The sequence below is a fragment of the Halichoeres trimaculatus genome, unplaced genomic scaffold (genome assembly GCF_033239565.1).
Source record: "Halichoeres trimaculatus isolate MK-OKI-2021-1 unplaced genomic scaffold, fHalTri1.1 fHalTri1_scaffold_11, whole genome shotgun sequence".
NCBI lineage: Eukaryota > Metazoa > Chordata > Actinopteri > Labriformes > Labridae > Halichoeres > Halichoeres trimaculatus.
In genome coordinates this window covers 7,485,716-7,504,051 of record NW_027437189.1, presented here as the reverse complement: position 1 = coordinate 7,504,051, position 18,336 = coordinate 7,485,716, and the positions used below count along the sequence as shown (strand labels likewise).

Here is an 18,336-nt window from a genome sequence, read left to right as displayed (position 1 = left end):
GCCGGCTGCTACTACATTTACTTGATGCCACGTTTCAAACCATGACATAACTGTACTGATAAATACTTTGCCTCCATGCGTCGTATCCAGTAAAAATTTGTCTTGAACAAAGAAAATTTGTTTCAATCCAATCTCCATTTAAATCCAAAACAAACACACACCTCGCTAAAAGTAATTTACGACAGTGTGTGTGAGACTCCTTGCCAGTAGCTGGCAAGGGGGCGCAATCAAAACAGATCCTCCTCATAGCATCTTTAATATTCCATACAAGAAGAAATATATATATATATATATATATATATATATATATATATATATATATATATATATATATATATATATATATATATGTATATATATATATTTATGTGTGTGTGTGTGTATATATATATATATATATATATATATATATATATATATATATATATATATATGTATATATATATATATTTATGTGTGTGTGTGTGTGTGTATATATATATATATATATATATATATATATATATATATATATATATATATATATAGCACACACACACAAAAAAAACCCAAAGAAGAAGAAAAAAAAAAAACTTAAACACTTATGAGAGTTTCACATGGTGCAACAACTATGCACATCAAAAGTCAAACTTAAAAAAAATCAAACAAATTAATACAAAAATGAAAGAAAAAAGTATATTAAACCTTGATTTATATATGTATTTTTTATTTCTTAAAATGTATTCTACACATTTTCAGTCAAAGATGAACATGCAAAAAAAGTATCTTGGCTCTGAGCATGTTTTGATTTCATTCTCACTATTTTTAGTTGATTCTGTATAATAAATGAATGAATAGATGGATGAGGGAAAAAAAACGCTAAAGAAAATGAAAAAAAAAAGCCTCTGCAAATACCCCGTCTTTCAGGAAATATAAACCCCTCTAGATCCCCCTCTATGCATTTACACTATACATTCAAACGAGGCCTGTTGAGGTGATGTGTAGCCTAAATGAGCTTGTGTATGCGCATGCGCATACGTCAAGCGTCGTTTGTTTTGGAGAATCATCTTAATAAAAGAGTTTTAAGGGGAGCCTGCTCATTTCCGCACCGTATGCTTTGTTTTTCCACGTGAAGCCGGATCATCTGTGTGGAAACCTGCACCAGCAGCTCCTGATCAGGACTCTGCGTCTTTAATGCGTCTTACGGAGGAGCACCTGTGAGACTCTCAGCCCCGCCCCTCCCTGCTCTGTCTCTCTCCCTCTCCATGAATGTAACCTCTGATTCGACAACAGGTATTTGTTAGGTCCCAGACCAAGTAATCCTCCCAGTCCTCTGCGAGCGGCTGACAGTAGAGTTGAAGCTCCAGCGCGTAGAGACCAGGTGAGTCTGAATGAAACTCTTCTCTATCAAGTTATTTTACCCTGAATCAGATCATGACTTGGAACATGTTTAAGCTGCAGTTTGGGTCTTTGCTTAGTTGATTCTTGGGAGTCTTACCTGATCAGTATTCAGTGCACAGTTTGGGCAGTGTGGGTGATCCGCGTTCTTGCGTCATTGTGCCCCCAAACTCGCTTGTATTTGTCGTGAGCAGTTGTTTCCACTCAGTGTTTTCCCAATTTGTCCTGATTATTTCTAAACGTGAATATCTCAACCCTTTGGCACGACTTACACATAAAAAGCTCAATCTTTTCTTCTGTTTCAAAGTCGTTGAAAAGGTTTTAAAGAATGTGAGTCGTGTGAATTTCTCATCAGCTGCTTTGTTTTGCCGCAGAGCGATGTTTCCTCCTGTGCTGCAGCCAAAGCAGAGCTGCTGGTGGCAGAGCGCAGCATCACTTACTGTCACTTGGAGCAGACTTAATGCTTTCTGCCAGCTGTGTCGTTTTTTTTTTTTTTTTTTGCCTTTGCATTGAGTGTTTTTGCGCCAGGATGAGAGAGCGTGGCTCGACTGTAAACCAGACTGCAGAGGAGAGGGGGATCTGTGAATGATTGCTGCAGCTCTGAATGAGTTTTGCATCGCTTTTTTATGGATTAGGATGTGTGTTCCTGCGATTTAAACTTTGCATATTCTGCATACTTAACAGCTAATGTGAAATATCATCAAATAAATTCAAAACACAGCAGATAGAAACCCTAATGTGGATGTCATCAGGTAACTTCTCCTGGAGGCTATTTTCAGATATTTCTACCTGAGACAAGGTCACCCAGGTCTTCAGATCAAGAGTTTCCTAATCCCTTATATAAGAGGAAAGAGGGCAGGAAACAAACTGGGTAACCTGCTCATTTACAGTGTTCCTAATCCCTCTAAGGGCCTTCAGTTTGATTGTTCCTGACTCCTTAATCCTGCAAGATTATTCTGTATGAGAGCAAAGTCCTTTATTTTCCTCAAACAGAAGAAGAGGAGTGATGCTCAGGGGATGATTTGATGATTCGTGCAGAAAGAAAACAAAAGGTTCCCATCATCTCTTCATCCTGTCTGATAGATTATTACAGTCTGGATTATTCCTCTCTGCAGTATCACAGCTTCACTCAGCCTTGATAGAGTTTATGCACAGATAAATCTTCCTGTGTACTACATACCGCATGGATTAATTGGCTAACTCTTTTGTCAGCCAGACAAAAACACACGTCAGCGATTCATCTGCTCCTCGTCCTGCAGACAGTCTGAGCAGCAGAGGAACGTCTGTACTTCACATCTGCTTCCTCACTACGCCTCTGTAATCCTCTTTCATTCAACATCGAGTCATTCAGGAGGATTAATACAGGAGTAGCACACCTGAAAGTGGAAATGCAGACTTTGATTTCTGTTCCTTTCTTTCTCTTTGTGCTTTGAAAGAAATCCGTAAGCATCTGCAGACATGGGGCGTCAAGAAGCCGACCAAGTGTGGAAGAAGGACACGGAGAACATCCAGGAGGTGTTTGACATCATCGACGAACTGGGATCGTAAGTACACCTCACTTGGAGTCATTTTTTCAGCTTGTAATGGTAAAAATGGGCTGTGATTTGCACTTCATGTTCAGTCAGAGAAGAGATTTAAGCTGATTCACACAGGCAGCAAAAACACAAGGAAAGATTTTCAAAGTAAAAGCCTTAAAGAGCAGAAAAAGTATCTTGATTTGTTTATTTTTTAGCTATTTATGAGATTTTTTTTGGCATCCCTGGACCTTTTTTTTTTTTTTTTTTATCAATGGCGACCAACTGACTCAACTTGTAACCTTTATCTGCCGTGCACATGGCCTCGCACCAGCTTCGCCGTGTGCTGTTTGAGTCCCAGGACAGATTAAGGGTTTGATTGGATTGACACTGTCCTGAGGTCTTGGACAAGACGCTGTGGCTGTTAGAGGGTTAGTGAGTCTAGCTGTCCTGGATGAAGTCAGGCTGGCTGCTCATTCACAAAAAACCACCTCAATTTTATCCCTTTTTCCACCTCCTTTGAGGTTTTAACTGACTTGTGACACAGAAAAAAACACTAAAACAAAATCAAGGTTGATCAGGTATTTATGTGAATGAGCTCCAGAGTCGAAACATCTAAAAAATATATATATATAAAAACAAAAGGAAAAGCAAATTTGAGCTCCAGGTTAGAAAAGCAACACTGAGTTTTTATGTCTGACATTTTCAAAGTTCAGAAAACCATAAGTATAGTCATCAAAAATCAGCTCCTCCAGGCTCAAAGTAGGAAAGCTGTTAAACAACCCTCAAATGTGCCTCCTCAGCCAATAATCATCAACCCCTGCCGCAGTCATTTCAGATAATAACCCCATAAACAAACGTTTCTGCAGCCTGTCGGTGTCTACCCTGCACACACTCAGTCAGCAGTCTCTGGCCTAATTCCTGTCAGGTCAGCGCCCAGCGTCAGCAGGTGTTCTCGCCCTCGCCGTGTGCTCAGCGAGTGGCGGGAGAACAGCGGATCAGAGGGCCAGCAGTAAATACAGGTGCAGGCACAGGGAGCGCCACCGGAGTGACGTGGCGTGTTTGGGGACAACAGAGCGGATGGATCCGTGCTGAGGGCCGAGGAGGCCGCTCAGAGGTTTGATGTGAACATGTGAGGCACCCTGCTGTGTCGTAGCAGGCACAATTAGTGCAGAGCAATTACTTTGATTTCCCCAAACACTGCAGAAAATGATTCACGGAGGTTTCTGGAAACCAAGACAGAGACATGGAGAGATTTTATGTGATTGAACCTCCTGTGAGGAGAATGCAACGAGCTGTGAATGACTTGAAAAAAATGAATATTGTTGCTTTAATATGACCTGGAGGATCAGTTTTCTGTTATTTCACCTTGAACATTCAACAGGAGGTTTGTTTACAGAAAACTACTAAAATATGCACAGAGGATTAGCAAAGAGATGATTTATCACACTTCCTCAAAACCAGCACGTTTCCTGGAAATTCTGACATTCTAAGCTCCTTTGAGGAGTTTGTAACTTGCAATTGAAAAACGATGCATTGTACTGATGATTTTATTGTGCAGCCTACATATGTAATGAGGGATTGCACAGAGGATTAGAGGAGAGGTTTTTTATCTCACTTTGGCCACAGGGGGCACCAAAAACAAGGGATGTCAGATCAGGTCATGTGATCGGAAATCTTTCAATTTTTGTTCCATTTGAACTAGGGATGCACGGATATGAACATTTTGGCCGATAACCAATATTTACAGATATCAATATTGGTTTAAAAAAAAAAAAAAAACAATCTCGACACAGATGATGTGTCGAGGTAGTTCAGAGAGAAAGAGTAGCATGAGAAAAGACGACCATGGAGAGGATCAAAGGATGGGGCGCCTGAGATGAATGTGATCAAAAAGTATGTTTTGTCTGTTTTTTTTAGATCAAAAACAGGAAGAGAGACATGAAAGAAGAGAGTCCACTCTTCTTAGGTAGTTTTGGTATTAACACAGTCATAGAAAACAATATTATTTGGGTCTTGAAAGATCGTTCAGGATGCTCTGAAAATGGCTGGCAGCTAATGAGTTAATATCAGCTGATACCGATACGTTAAAAAAATGACCAACATCGTCCGATACCAATATTGATACCTATATATCCTGCATCCCTAAGGCTAGTTCACTAGAGAGCACCTAGGTTTCAAGAATCCAGAGCTAGAACTGTGTCAGTGTGATTGTCACGCAACACTTTAGTCTTACTTTAATGTTATACTCCCTTTAAGCAGACTGTCTGTTACAATTTGGTGTTAGTTGCAGGTTTGTACGATAATTTGTTACCTGACAGTGTTAAAAATGATCATGACCCAGTTCATATTTCATATTCTAGATCTTAGTATACAGAATATTGGCAGGATCTGGATCGTACTTTTACATCTGTCAGAAATTATGGTGACCTTGTCTTGTCTTGTTTTGCAAAGCAATCTGACCATTTATGGTGGAGTTATATACACATATGGTGAAAACAGCCCTATCTCACAATGATAAAGAATCCTTTAAAAAAAATCCTGGATCCAGACGGTGATCCGGATCACCTCCAAAATTTAATGAATTCTTCCTTATCCCATTTCAAACATTTCCTGAAAATTTCATCAAGATCAGTTTGTTACTTTTTGAGTTATGTTGTTCACAGACAGACAGACAAACTCTCCCAGAAACATAACCTCCTTGGTGGAGGTAAAAATAAAATACAGTGGTGAAAGAGGGAAACATGTAATGATAGTACAGAGGCATAGCAGCCCATCATTGCCATAGTCTTAAATGTAATGTTATGAAGCATTTTTTAGTGGCATGAGCAGAGCATGGACATGAAACATGAACATTAAAGCTCCTGCAAGCTGCTACAAATTTAACGACAAGGAACAAAAAAAGCGCATTTGGTGATGTCTGTTCATGTGAAAGTGTTGTTGCCTAGAAGTAATTTCAACTCTGCTCTTTTATATGATCTCGAGTGAACCATTCAACTTCTTCATCTTCAGCTGGAGCAAAACAATCCAGGAGGGAGAGAGCATTGTGTGGAAACACAGTCCTCCCCATCGGGCCTCGTCACACTAACGGAAGACAACGTCCTAATCGTTTTCTAGCAATCAGGACATTTAGCTCTTCTGGGGTCGCTGTTCCTCTCAGAAAGCCTTGAAATCACACGGCAGTTTAACTTTTTTTACTATCAAACTTGTAAATTTAAACTCTCAACTGAGTGAGTCAGGGATTTCTTATGAGTCCTTTCCGTTGTGTATAAAAACAATGCTGCTGCTGCTGATGGTGTTCCTGCTCAGAGCTTGATTGGTTATTTCTCCAGAGAGTCACAAGGAGCTTGGAGGAGATCGTCAGAAGGAAATGAGCTCTGGTAACCAAGGAGAGAGCAGCTGAGCGATGGGATGTGCAGCGCTGTGATGATGCTGTGGGGGCAGATAGCTCCTGATAAGGCATTAGACTGTTTTCATGAGACAAGCATCACAAAACCTCTGAATGACACTGAGCACCTATTAGAAAACAGGCTGATGAGTTTAGCTGCTTGTATCCTGCAGAAAGTGTATGATGTCCTTAACCCTTCATCCCCCAGGGTCAGTGTCATCCCCTCTCAGACGAAGACAGGGCAATGGTGTCCCATGTCTGCCTGCAGACCTTGACCCTGTCTGTCTGTGACCTGGTCTCTGCAGGAGCTTACTGTTTCCCTCTGCACATGCTCAGTCTCTGACCTTTGCGCGTTCAGAGCCCTCTGCCCGCCACTCTTTCCGTTGCGTCAGGGATAAAGAGCCTAATCCAGCGGGAGGAACAACTATTCCCAGACAGCGCTGAAGATAGCCGGGACACGGAGCAGCACAGAGGCTGAATAATAAGCTGCGGACATGTGAAGAGTTACGCCACAGAGAGTTTTAGAAGGGTTTAATTGAACCCCTTGATATTTCTATTTCTGCCACGTGTTTGTTTTAAATCCGGAGCTTTCCGGGAAGTTCACACTGCTCCCATGTTCATGTTAAAAATAGAAACATTTGAAGTCAGTTTACACAAAGGAATAGAGCAAAACTTAAACACTAGTTCTTCCAACTTAAACACCAGTCAACACCAGGATGCATGACTTATCATATCTCAGAGTCTATTTACTTTATCCCCCAAAAAATCACCTTTTTTACCTTCATTTTTAATATTTACCTTAGTTATCTTCTACATTATTCACTTAACACAAGCAATAAACCGTTCTATAGTGTGACCAACACAACAAAGGATAGTGTAACATACAAACTATTTTTTCTTGTTTGCCAGGCCTACATGTCATGTTTACAAATAACATATACTTTTATTGAACTATTACAATCACAGTAGAATACTGACTGATTTAACTTTAGGCCTTATAGACCTGTAATAAAGTGATCATTAATTACTTTAAATAACATCGGAGAAAGGAACAAAGCACTGCAGAACAACAGGCTTATTGTGAACAATAAAATAAAAAATAAATATGAATCCTCTCGTCTGTGGATCTCACATAAAACACAGTGCAGAAATGTAAATGAGAAAAAATAATAATTGTATAAAAATCTTACTGATCTCTCATCAGTAACAAAAACGCACTTTAATTTTTTTTTAGTTTTGTTTTTTTTAAATTGCAGCCTTTGCGGTTTGAAAATTGCATTCAATTACATTGCGAGGTCCATTTACTTTCGATTAATTGTTCAGTCCTACTTACAACACATCGAAAAGAAGGGCTCCTGCCTACCTGGGGTTCCTCATCCAGGTCTACACTCCTTCTCACCCACTACGCTTTGCTAGAGATTCGGCTCCAAATCTCTAGCCAGACTCTTCTCCTCTGTTGTGCCCAAATGGTGGAATGAATTGCCTAACTATGTACGATCCACAGAGTCTCTTTCTAATTTTAAGAGATGTCTGAAGACTCAACTGTTCAGGGAACACTTAGGCACTTAATCTGACCCTTCTCCTCTTTGTCCTCAGGGGTAGAATGAGTCAGAAGGTCTCAAACTGAGCTCTTAGTGATTTTTCAGCACTGATTACTGAATGTTGTTGATGGTTGAAGTATATTGTTGCAGCAATTACTCGTGGTTGGTCTAAAACCATCAGCTTTAGGGAGGCCGCCTATCAAAAGGCTGAGCTTGGCCTCTGATTGGGTGATTTTTTCATCACAATATCTTCTAAGCTACTGAGTTAGAAAAATTTCATTCTTGTACAGTGTGTGCTGTTTGAGAAATGATCCATTCGGCCAGGAGACATTTTTTAAACCAGGCTGTAAACATGTTGATTTCTGCTGACCTGAATAGCTTCTTTATCTCATTTCATTGAACAGTTGGTGGATTGCCGTCTTGCTCATTAAATTTGAAGATATTAAAGTTGTAAGTCATGCATGACTAGGGGCACTCTGTCGCTGTTAGTGAAGAGTCTTAGGAAGGAAATGAAATACGTGTATGAAGAGGAATGTCAACAAAAGTGCTTTACATTTACAAAACTGGTGAAATTCATACAATTAACGGAAAGAAGAGTTAGAAAAAAGGCAGGAGACAATAAAGTAAAGTGGGTTAATGAGCACTGTTCTCTGAATCTCTTTATTTCATCAACGATACCCCGAGTGAAATCAAAAGGAGAACTCATTTTGTGTTATTGAGCAACATTTCTTCTCATTCCCGGAAATGTTAAATCAGTTAGCGCCTGATTCATCCATATTTCATGCCTAATGTGTTTGTTTGTCTGTGTGTTTGTGAACAGGGGGGCGTTCTCCGAGGTCTACATGGTGAAGGAGAAGAAGACGGGGAAGATGTTCGCCATGAAGTGTGTGAAGAAGAAACAGAAACGAGATCTCAATCTGGAGAATGAGATCGCTGTGCTGAGGAGGTCATTAACGTTTATGAGATTTCAGCTTTGATTTATCCCCTCAATTAGCTTCTCTTCATATTAAAAACACGAGACCATTATTAAAAACTTTTATTGTTTCTCTTCACAGAATCAAACACGACAATGTGGTGGGGATGGAGGATTTTTACGAGAGCAGGACTCATTTCTATCTGGTCATGCAACTGTGAGTCCTCAGTGTCTGCATCCTCATTCAAATACAAGGAAAGCAGGAAAACTGAATTTATTTTGATGGTTTTGTTGCTGTTTTTCTCGCAGGGTTTCAGGTGGTGAGCTGTTTGACCGTATTCTGGACCGGGGGATGTACTCAGAGAAAGATGCCAGCAGTGTGATCCAGCAGGTTTTGCAGGCTGTCAGCTACCTGCACGGCAACGGCATCGTGCATCGAGACCTCAAGGTGCAAATCAGAGGATATTTCGCTCACTTAAAAATATGCACAGGCTTTACATTCATCTACATTTTGTCTTTAAGGATTTCAGTGTTTGACAGCTCACCTTGTTTTTTCCACTCAGCCGGAGAACATCTTGTACTTCAGCCAGGACGAGGACTCCAAGATCATGATCAGTGACTTCGGCCTTTCAAAGATGGTGGAAAATGACATCATGTCGACAGCTTGTGGAACCCCAGGATATGTAGGTAAGGAGGTTACGGGTCCTTCAAGGGAATTATTTATGGACTCTGGCTGAGATGGTTTATGAGACACACTCAGGAGCAGTGAGCAAACATCATGTAATATTTATAACTCAGTGTCGTTAAGTTTCTCTGCATACAGGCGTCATTACACAAACTTTTTTTCATCTTTCAGCCCCTGAAGTTTTGGCTCAGAAACCCTACAGCAAGGCCGTGGACTGCTGGTCCATTGGAGTGATCACCTACATCTTGTGAGTGTGAAACAATAGTGAATAGTGAAGCTGAAGGAAGATTAGGCTTAAATGGTTGTTAATAAGGGTTCAGCTTTATTTGAGTTTAGTGGCAGGATTTTCAGATTTAAACTTGCTCCTGCTCATGTGCAGCTTGACACAGTTATCTAAATACAGAACGCTGATGCAGATGATGATAGCACCACCTAGTGAAAATGTTCAGCTCTAATTTGACTCTATGCTTACAGACTGTGTGGGTATCCTCCGTTCTATGAGGAAAGTGAGACCAGGCTGTTCTCAAAGATCATGAAGGCTCAGTACGAGTTTGATTCTCCTTTCTGGGATAACATCTCTGAATCTGGTAATTACACCGAGCTTTAACACTCACACATTTCATGCTGCAGCTGATTTGTTCCTTTGAACTCACTCTAATGTGTTTTCTTATCTCTCTGTAGCTAAAGATTTTATCCGTAACATGATGCAGAAGAACCCCAGCATGAGATACACGACTGAACAAGCGCTCAGACATCCCTGGTGAGTGTCGGCCATCGGGACTGATGGATTTAGAAGCAAACTTATTTTGTAAAACCATCAAACAATTCATTACAGAAACTTAAATAAAATGGAACAAAACTCAAACTTAGTAAATGTAAACCATTCTGTCCCAGTCAACTACTTTGTGTACCAAATTTTCACTTCAGTCACTTTTAAAGAGCCCTTATATATAATAATTGGAAAAAATGAATTGATTCAAAGGAATTTAACCCATAAAATGGAAGTTAAATAAAAAATTCAAAAACTGTTATAAAATTGAAAACTAACAAAAAAAAAGATTTCCTCCAAAGAAAATTTATTATTTTGTCTGAACAACTGTTCTAGCCGTAAATTTGTCAGTGCTAAGCAAAGACTTAAATTTTTGTACCTGGTTTTTTACAAATAATGTCATTAAATAAGTATGACTGAATAATATGAAATCATATTTTTTACTCCAGCTTTTTGTACTAGTTTCTTAAATCAACCCAAGCCTTAAAATATAAAAAAAGAAATTAACTGAAATAAAGGAATTTAACCCCTTTAATGCCAGTTTATTGTACTAGTGTTAAAGTTTTCTTTTGCTGTATTATTCAGGGATGCCCTGATTCAAACCTGGTATTGGGTATTGGCGCCGATCCAGCCCCTCAAACCTGGATCAGGTATCGCTGGGAAAGAATCGGTCCAAACTTGACACTAAGGCTAAACTATGATTTATCCTAAAAGGCATAAAACTTTTCAATCAAATAGTCATTTCTGTGAATTCTGAAGCATTTTTAACCAAACTGCTGTTAAATATTCAAACACTACTAGTTAAAATAAATATTAACTTTGTTGATTCCATATGCACTCAGTTTTGTCTTTTACTCAAACGTTACCAGTCTTATCAGACCACCATTGCCAGTAGAGCATGCAGGCTACTATTTAACACTGGTATCGGGTCAGGATCGGTATCGGGTGATACCCAAAGCCCAGGTATCAGTTTCAGTATTGATATCGGGACCAGAAAAAGTTGGATCTGTGCATCCCTAGTATTATTACTTCTTCTTTCTCACTAAGGTTTTAGTTGATGTATTTCTGAGTATTCAGCTCAGGCATTAATCCATATTCCACGTGGCTTCTCCAAACCAGTTGTAATAAATCTGAGGAATAAATTAGTTTGATTAATTTGTGGATTGACTGTGCAGGAGAAACTTTAAATAGAAGTTAGAGCTCTGAGAGAAGGAAGGGACAGAGAAAAGGCAGAATAGTCCTTTAATTTAGACCATTGTCTCTGACACAATAGGCTCATTTGCAAAAAAAAAAAAAAATCAGTACCAAGCACAGCTGCAAAGAGTTCAGGTCAGGATTATCCTCTACCTGGAAAATCGTGTAATCGCTCCATTTCGTCATCTGTTTTCTAGGATTATCGGAAAGACGGCACGGAGCCAGGACATCTACTACTCTGTCAGCGTCCAGATCCAGAAGAACTTTGCCAAGTCCAAATGGAAGGTCAGTGCTCTTTGATTTCTGGCTTTTGATTTGGTAATCGCATTAAGGACCTGCAGTTTATAGTAGATTAATCTGCTGTGTACCTAAATCCTTCCTGATTAAGGACGCTTTAATAAGACATTGTTTGGTAATCAAGGCCATCGATGGCTGATGTAGGGCTGTCGGAGAATCAAAGTGTGCCTGATTTGCAAGGAGAAAAAAATGACCTTTCCGTAAATCTGTTGTTTCAAACATCTGTTGTTGCAGCATTTAAGCAATCAAAGTGAATCAGTGTGTGGACGACATGGTCCTTAGATCCACTTGTTAAAGAAATTATCCATCAGCATCAGCAGCTCTTGATTGATAACAACTTTGTTCCAAAAAACGAGGCTGGTTCAGTGACTCTTGACAGACATCTGTGATCAGTCACGACTTTGACTGGTCAGAGATGGAGATGTGACATTTACTGACTTGGCAGAGCAACAAAAGTTAATGCAGTTTAGTTAGAAGAGACTAAGCAGAGAAGAAGGTTTAGAATGATGAAAAAGAAATGAACATGTGTGTCTTCCTTACAGCAAGCTTTCAATGCCGCCATCGTCATCAACCACATGAAGAAGCTGCAGCTGGCTCACTCCGAGCTGGTCCTGAGGCAGGCCAGCATCCCTGACATCAAAGTGGTCGACGTCTCCTCCCCCGAGAAAAACCGCAAACACCTCGATCCCAACAGACTCGACCCCAAGTCTGCGGACGTCAACGAGAAACCATCTGGAAACAACCACATGTCTCTGCCCGTGGCCAGCCTGGAGCCAAAGAGCCATTATCACACGCTGAAGGCCACGCAGAGTAACGTCGTCCCACACCACGCTCCGACGATGGCTGAGCAGGGCAAGCACGTGTACCACTCAGAGCCCGCCAACCTCAACGGGTTTGTAGATTTACTTTTTCTGATGTCACAGATGATAAAAACGTGAAACACAGCAGCTCTGATGCAGGATTTGTCTTCTTCTTGCAGGTACGGGAAAACCCGTAATGGGAAGACTCTGCAGACTGGAGTTTGCTCCGTCATGTGAAGGCTGCATTACGTTTACGTGCTCAAAGCATTTTTACCTGGTAGGTCAAAGACAGCATTCACAGATTAGAAACTGGTGATTGAAATAACAGGAATAAGGAGGGTGGGGGTCAGGGACTATGAAGGATCTAATGGTGAAGGTCTTGTTAACAGGAGATTCCGGTTTGAGTCATGTGAAAGTCAGTGTTGACGTCTTCAAACCCAGACATGTACTTTCTAAACATTGAGTCTTTTTTGAGCCTTAATTGTAGAAAACTGCAAAGGGGGGTTGAGACAAAACACGAGTAACTCCTTATTAGGAATTTTTAACTCTTATACGTGTCTTTTACCTCATAAACCAGCTTTTTATCTTATTATATATATATATATATATATATATATATATATATATATATATATATATATATATATATATATATATATATATATATATATAATTTAGTGTCTCATCGTTCCAATGTAGTTTCTCATAATTTCAACTTTTTTAAATTTTTTGTTTTTTATCAATTTTGACTTTTCCGTCTCATAACTGACTTTTGATCTCATAGTTTTGCCTTTTTTTCTCATAATTTCAAAAAAGGCATCTCATCATTTATCTCATAATTCAACTTTTCATTTTGTAATTCTAACTCAATATCAAACAAGTTATTTTTGTTCCCTATTTCAACTTAGTATCTAATAATTTCTCATTTTTATCTCATATTTTTGATGCAATATATCATACTTTTGACCTTTTCATCTCAGTTTCAACTTTTTATCGAACAGTTTTGACTTTCCTTTGACTTTTTTCCATTAATAGGTATTGATTAGTTTCTCAGTCTTTGAAATTTTTATTTCATAATTTTGATTTAGTGTCTCATCATTCCGATGTAGTATCTTGAACTTTTCTTTTTTAATCAATTGTGACTTTTCTGTCTCATAACTGACTTTAAAATTCAGTTTTGCCTTTCTTCTCATAATTTTCAAAAGGGCATCTCATAATTTCTCATAATTTCAAACCTTCATTTTGTAAATCTGATTTACATCTAAAATTAAGTTTTTTTCTTCCCTAATCTTAACCAAGTATCTCATAAATATGATTCACCTTTTCATATTTTTGACTCAGTATCTCGTATTTTGCATTATCTCATTATTTCAACTTAGCATCTCATAATTTCTCATTTTCATCTCATATTTTTGACCTTCTCATTTTAATTTGAACTTTTTATCTAACAGTTTTGACTTTCCATTGATTTTTTTCCATTCATAGTTATTATTGGTTTCTCATTATTTTTACTTTTTATTTCATAATTTAGATTTTTTTTTATCTCATTAATGCAACATTTCTCTTCACTTTGACTTTTTATCTTGTAATTTTGACTTTATTTCATGTTTATTTGTTATTATTTTCTTTTTCTTTTTTTTTAAATTGAGCTTTCCTGTCTTTTCTCACCTGGCAGAAAAAAAGCTTCCATAAATTCACACAAGAAAACTTTCTTTTTCCCCGTAGAGAATACTCTCTGTATTCTTCATTATAACATATAATAGAGATTTAATGAGGGAGAAATTTATTAACTTGTATGCCTTTTGTTTTGTCATGTTCGTGTGTTTGTGTGTGTGTGCGAGTCTAACCCTCAGTGTGTTTCTGCTCTCTGCAGGTCAGTGTTGCTGTGCTGACTCAGCATGCAGCTGTTTTGTGTCAGCAGGTCCCCGTGGCACTGAGAGTGGAGAGAAGTGGTTTTACCCTCTTAACAGACCCAGATGAGGTCTGTGAGGTCCACTGCAGTCAGTGGGACTTTTAACTTTTGGAAAGAGTGCCTGTGAAGCTTCCCGACCACCACTCAAAAACACACACGTACGTGAAACACACACTCATTTGAACTCAGTAGCACACAGCGGGCTTCTGATGAGCTGGAGAGTTCTGTCGGTGTTGAAGGGTGGTTTGAAGGTCTTGGCTGCTGCAGGGCTCCACCTGGATGCCCAGCTGGCTCATGAAGCACCAGGCCTAACCTCTGACCTCTTACCTCTGAGGACGAGGCTTTTTACCCCAAAAACCTGAGTGAAGAGAGTCATTCCCATTCAGTGTCAAAAAAAAGTATTCATCATCCATCAGGTGTAAATATTCTTCTTTATCCAGCTGGTGTTTTAATGCAGTAGAAGGTGTTTGTGGAAACACTGCATGCTTACTGCTTCACATTAATGATGCTCCTGTAATCTGCTTTTGTGAATTGTTTCTTGTTTTATTTTTCTGATTAATTTATTTTTCTAAAATATTTGCTTCTTGTAAAAAAAAAAAAAAAGAAAGAAAAGAAAATATAAAAAATTAGGCGGCATGAGTTAAAGCACATTCAAACACTCATCACTCACAGTGTAAAGCCACAAGTATGTCCAGGATTTACCGACTCATGTACACGCTAGATTATAAAGCGTCATCTCTGTTTTATTGATGTTTGTCTCTTCTTCTGTGGATTATTATGCACAGTCTGCTTTTTCTCTCAGCTAATCTATTTACCTGCTGTATACAGGATTATATGTGTGCTCATGAATAAAGCCAGTATAAATTCTGCTCCCGCTCTGCTGTCGTTTTTATTCACATCACTGACATTTTGATGTTTTGATGTGTTTATCGTTACAGCAGAACATTGTTTGTGTGTGACATTTAGGCTCAGCTGACATAGCTCGAATTTACATTTGAGGAGTGAGGAGATAAAATGTTAATATGAAGAGATAACCCCTCAGTCTGAGGCTGCAGGTGGATGGTGGGAGTTAGCACTTCGATCCACGTATACAGGAAGAACATGCAACGGTCAGGAAATCTTGGATTATCTTTGGATTATAGTTTCTTTTAATGATCTAGATTTGGATTTCTGATATAACAATATGTCATCTGCATATAAACTGATTTTGTGATGAGATGTTGGAGTCTCGATACCTATAATGTTTCTATTCTGGCGAATGGCTGCTGCTAGGGGTTCAATAAAGATAGTAAATAATGAGGGGGAGAGTGGGCACCCTTGCCTAGTTCCCCTGTGCAATGTAAAGTTTTGTGAAGTTTGCCCATTAGTGATGACTGTGGCTGAGGGTGAGGTGGAGAGAGTCCTAATCCAGTGAATAAATAATGGTCCGAAACCAAACCTCTCCAGTGCAGGAAACAGGAAGTCCCAGCTTACCCTGTCAAAGGCTTTCTCTGCGTCTAATGAGACTATGTATGTATCTATTGACTGTGATACTGAGTACTGCATTAAATTAAATAACCTGCGTGTATTATAAGAATGCCTTCCTTTTATAAAACCAGTTTGATCTGGGTGAATAATAAATTGAATTACCTTTTCTAATCTGTTGGATAGGGCTTTGCTGATAAATTTCATGTCTGTATTGATTAGTGAGATCGGACAGTAGCTGGATGGAAGAGTTGGATCTTTATTAGGTTTTAACAAGAGGGAAATTGTGGCTGTGTCCATGTTGGAGGGGAATTTTGACTTGCTTTTGACTTCAGCAATGACTTTGATGAATATGGGTGACAGGATTGACCAGAAATGTTTGTAAAACTCTGCAGGAGTTGTGGTTCGTGCAATCCTCATATAGACTTCATTTGTCTCATTATTTTTCTATGTCTATTTCTTTTTCTCTTTTCTCTTGTTTGGCTAATGTACTGCTTAAATATTAAAGAAATTTAAGAAAGATAATGAAAGGTTGAATATTTACCTGATAGTGTGATGTGACCTTATGTAAACTAACCTCAGCCTAAACCTGTTAACCTTGTGTACTTCTTCAGTGGATTAGGCATCGCAAGAACAGCCAGGATTATAAAGACAGGGTCTTTAACACAAGATGCTTCAGGAATAACTCAAAATTAATTAACAAACAAACAAGTTATAGTATTTGTAGAAGTTTATGAATCTGTGTCAATAACTGGAAATCTGCGTCAATTATGAAACTGTGAGTTACGTAAGATGATTTAACCCTTTCTCCCTGAGCTCCAGATGAAAGAGTTTCAGGTCTCCACACACTCTGCAGACCCTCCTCACCCTCTGAAACCACAACATGCCCAACCAGTAAAACCCACAGAGACAGACTGTCCATTGAAGCACAAGGAGCCAGAAATGTGGAGCAAAGGTCTCCAAACAGCCCGAGCCTTTTCCCAGCAGTGGTAAACACAACTACCCAGAATCCACCCTGAGTTTCTCAAAGGAGAGCTTTATTGAAGGCGATATTAGACCAGCAGACGTCTGTACTTTAAGAAACAGAGTGATGGAGGAAAGGTTGTACCACAGTTAGAGTAAAGAGTTATCTTTCCACTCATAATAACATAAATATAGCAAATTATAACACTTGACAAAAAAAAATTGTTAAGTACTCCACAAAACAGGAAAGTCCAACAATGAAATACACAAACATGAAAGAATAAAAACAGGAACAGAATGGGGGGAAAGCATATGCAACTAAAAAAAAAAAGACAATGTTTGAAAAAATACATTTAAAAAATGTCAGAAAGGAAACAAACAAACATTATAATTAAAACAAAAAAAGTTATGGGAAAACTGTTCATTACAAACAACTAATTTCTTCAGAAGTAATGTGCTTAAAACAGATTTTTTCACTTCTGCTTTTCTTCTCTGTTTTGAAACTGGGATTTCTACTTATTTTGCAACCACATTCAATACAAAATCTCTTTCAAAATCCTATTATTAGTCCGTGAAGTGCTCAGTGGTTCAGCTGCTCAGTGTATAGGGTGTCCATTAAGACTCTTTTCATTTTAAAAAATCTATTACATAAGCAAATTAACAGAAAATACATGGAAATGTAGATCACTTCCATACATAATTCTGTCGATTCACTAATTTCAGGGAGATGTTGGCTGTTATTTGGAAAATATGTGGGTACAGAGACTGCTGTCAACCAAATAACACGTCCTATGAACATAAAGTTATTATCCTTTGAGTGTCTGAGGCACAAGATAAATTAGTTGGTTTAAGAGGAAAAGTCTGTTCATCATTAGTTAATAATTGTGACATAGACTATCACCAATGATCTGGCGTGCAGACGTTGATGTTTTAAAGATCAGGCTTGTTTGTCACTTTCACACAGCCCATCAAGCAGATGGCATTTCTCTCTGTGACAGAGATCAGACACGTTTTGCAACTCATTTAGCTTCACTCTCTCCCCTCCTGCGGCGAGGGAAAGAGGTCAAAGGTCGGACGATTTTAGCCAGACACAAATACGATAATCACAGCTTCATTGTCAGCTCCACGGTCAGACGTTGAACATGAGACTGAGCAGCTCAGGGCTGCATGATTCAGTCAGACCCCTTTAAATGTCTTCTTCTAATTAGTCTTATCTCTCAGCGATCAATAAATCAAACAACGTCCTCCAGCCAATAAAGAGGAATGGCTTTACTCATTCCAAATGTTGTGATTGGCTTTTTTAAACTCTCCTGATGGGGATCAATGTTTAGAGTAAGAAGCCACGCAACACAAACCCACCACCTCATGTTGTTCAATGTTCAGTTGCACTAAGTATTTGGATATTTAGATGATTTATCCTTCACCTGAGAGCAGAAATAATGCAAAGTTAGAAATAGCTTAAGACTTGAGAATAGATAGGTAATCAATAATCTGAAATTCTGCAGTAAAAACTCAAATT

General features: G+C 38.7%; 1 protein-coding gene across 1 annotated transcript; it reads left to right on the top strand.

Annotated features, from left to right (window-relative positions):
* The first annotated feature begins 1,060 nt into the window (after positions 1 to 1,060).
* LOC141799947 (calcium/calmodulin-dependent protein kinase type 1D-like) lies at positions 1,061 to 15,007 on the top strand. Its single transcript, XM_074682375.1, has 13 exons — positions 1,061 to 1,360; positions 2,814 to 2,921; positions 8,641 to 8,766; positions 8,876 to 8,950; positions 9,043 to 9,181; positions 9,297 to 9,420; positions 9,590 to 9,665; positions 9,893 to 10,005; positions 10,100 to 10,178; positions 11,579 to 11,666; positions 12,221 to 12,570; positions 12,658 to 12,755; positions 14,352 to 15,007. Exons 2-12 carry the CDS (start codon positions 2,836 to 2,838, stop codon positions 12,713 to 12,715), a joined length of 1,314 nt encoding a protein of 437 aa, XP_074538476.1. The 5' UTR covers positions 1,061 to 1,360; positions 2,814 to 2,835; the 3' UTR covers positions 12,716 to 12,755; positions 14,352 to 15,007.
* Positions 15,008 to 18,336: the final 3,329 nt, after the last annotated feature.

Bases quoted from the DNA above. Each gene is read 5' to 3' on its own strand.
- LOC141799947 (XM_074682375.1), top strand. From the start codon at position 2,836: ATGGGGCGTCAAGAAGCCGACCAAGTGTGGAAGAAGGACACGGAGAAC. The intron at 9,182-9,296 runs GTGCAAATCAGA...TTTTCCACTCAG, and splicing joins TCGTGCATCGAGACCTCAAG to CCGGAGAACATCTTGTACTT. The intron at 9,666-9,892 runs GTGAGTGTGAAA...CTATGCTTACAG, and splicing joins GGAGTGATCACCTACATCTT to ACTGTGTGGGTATCCTCCGT.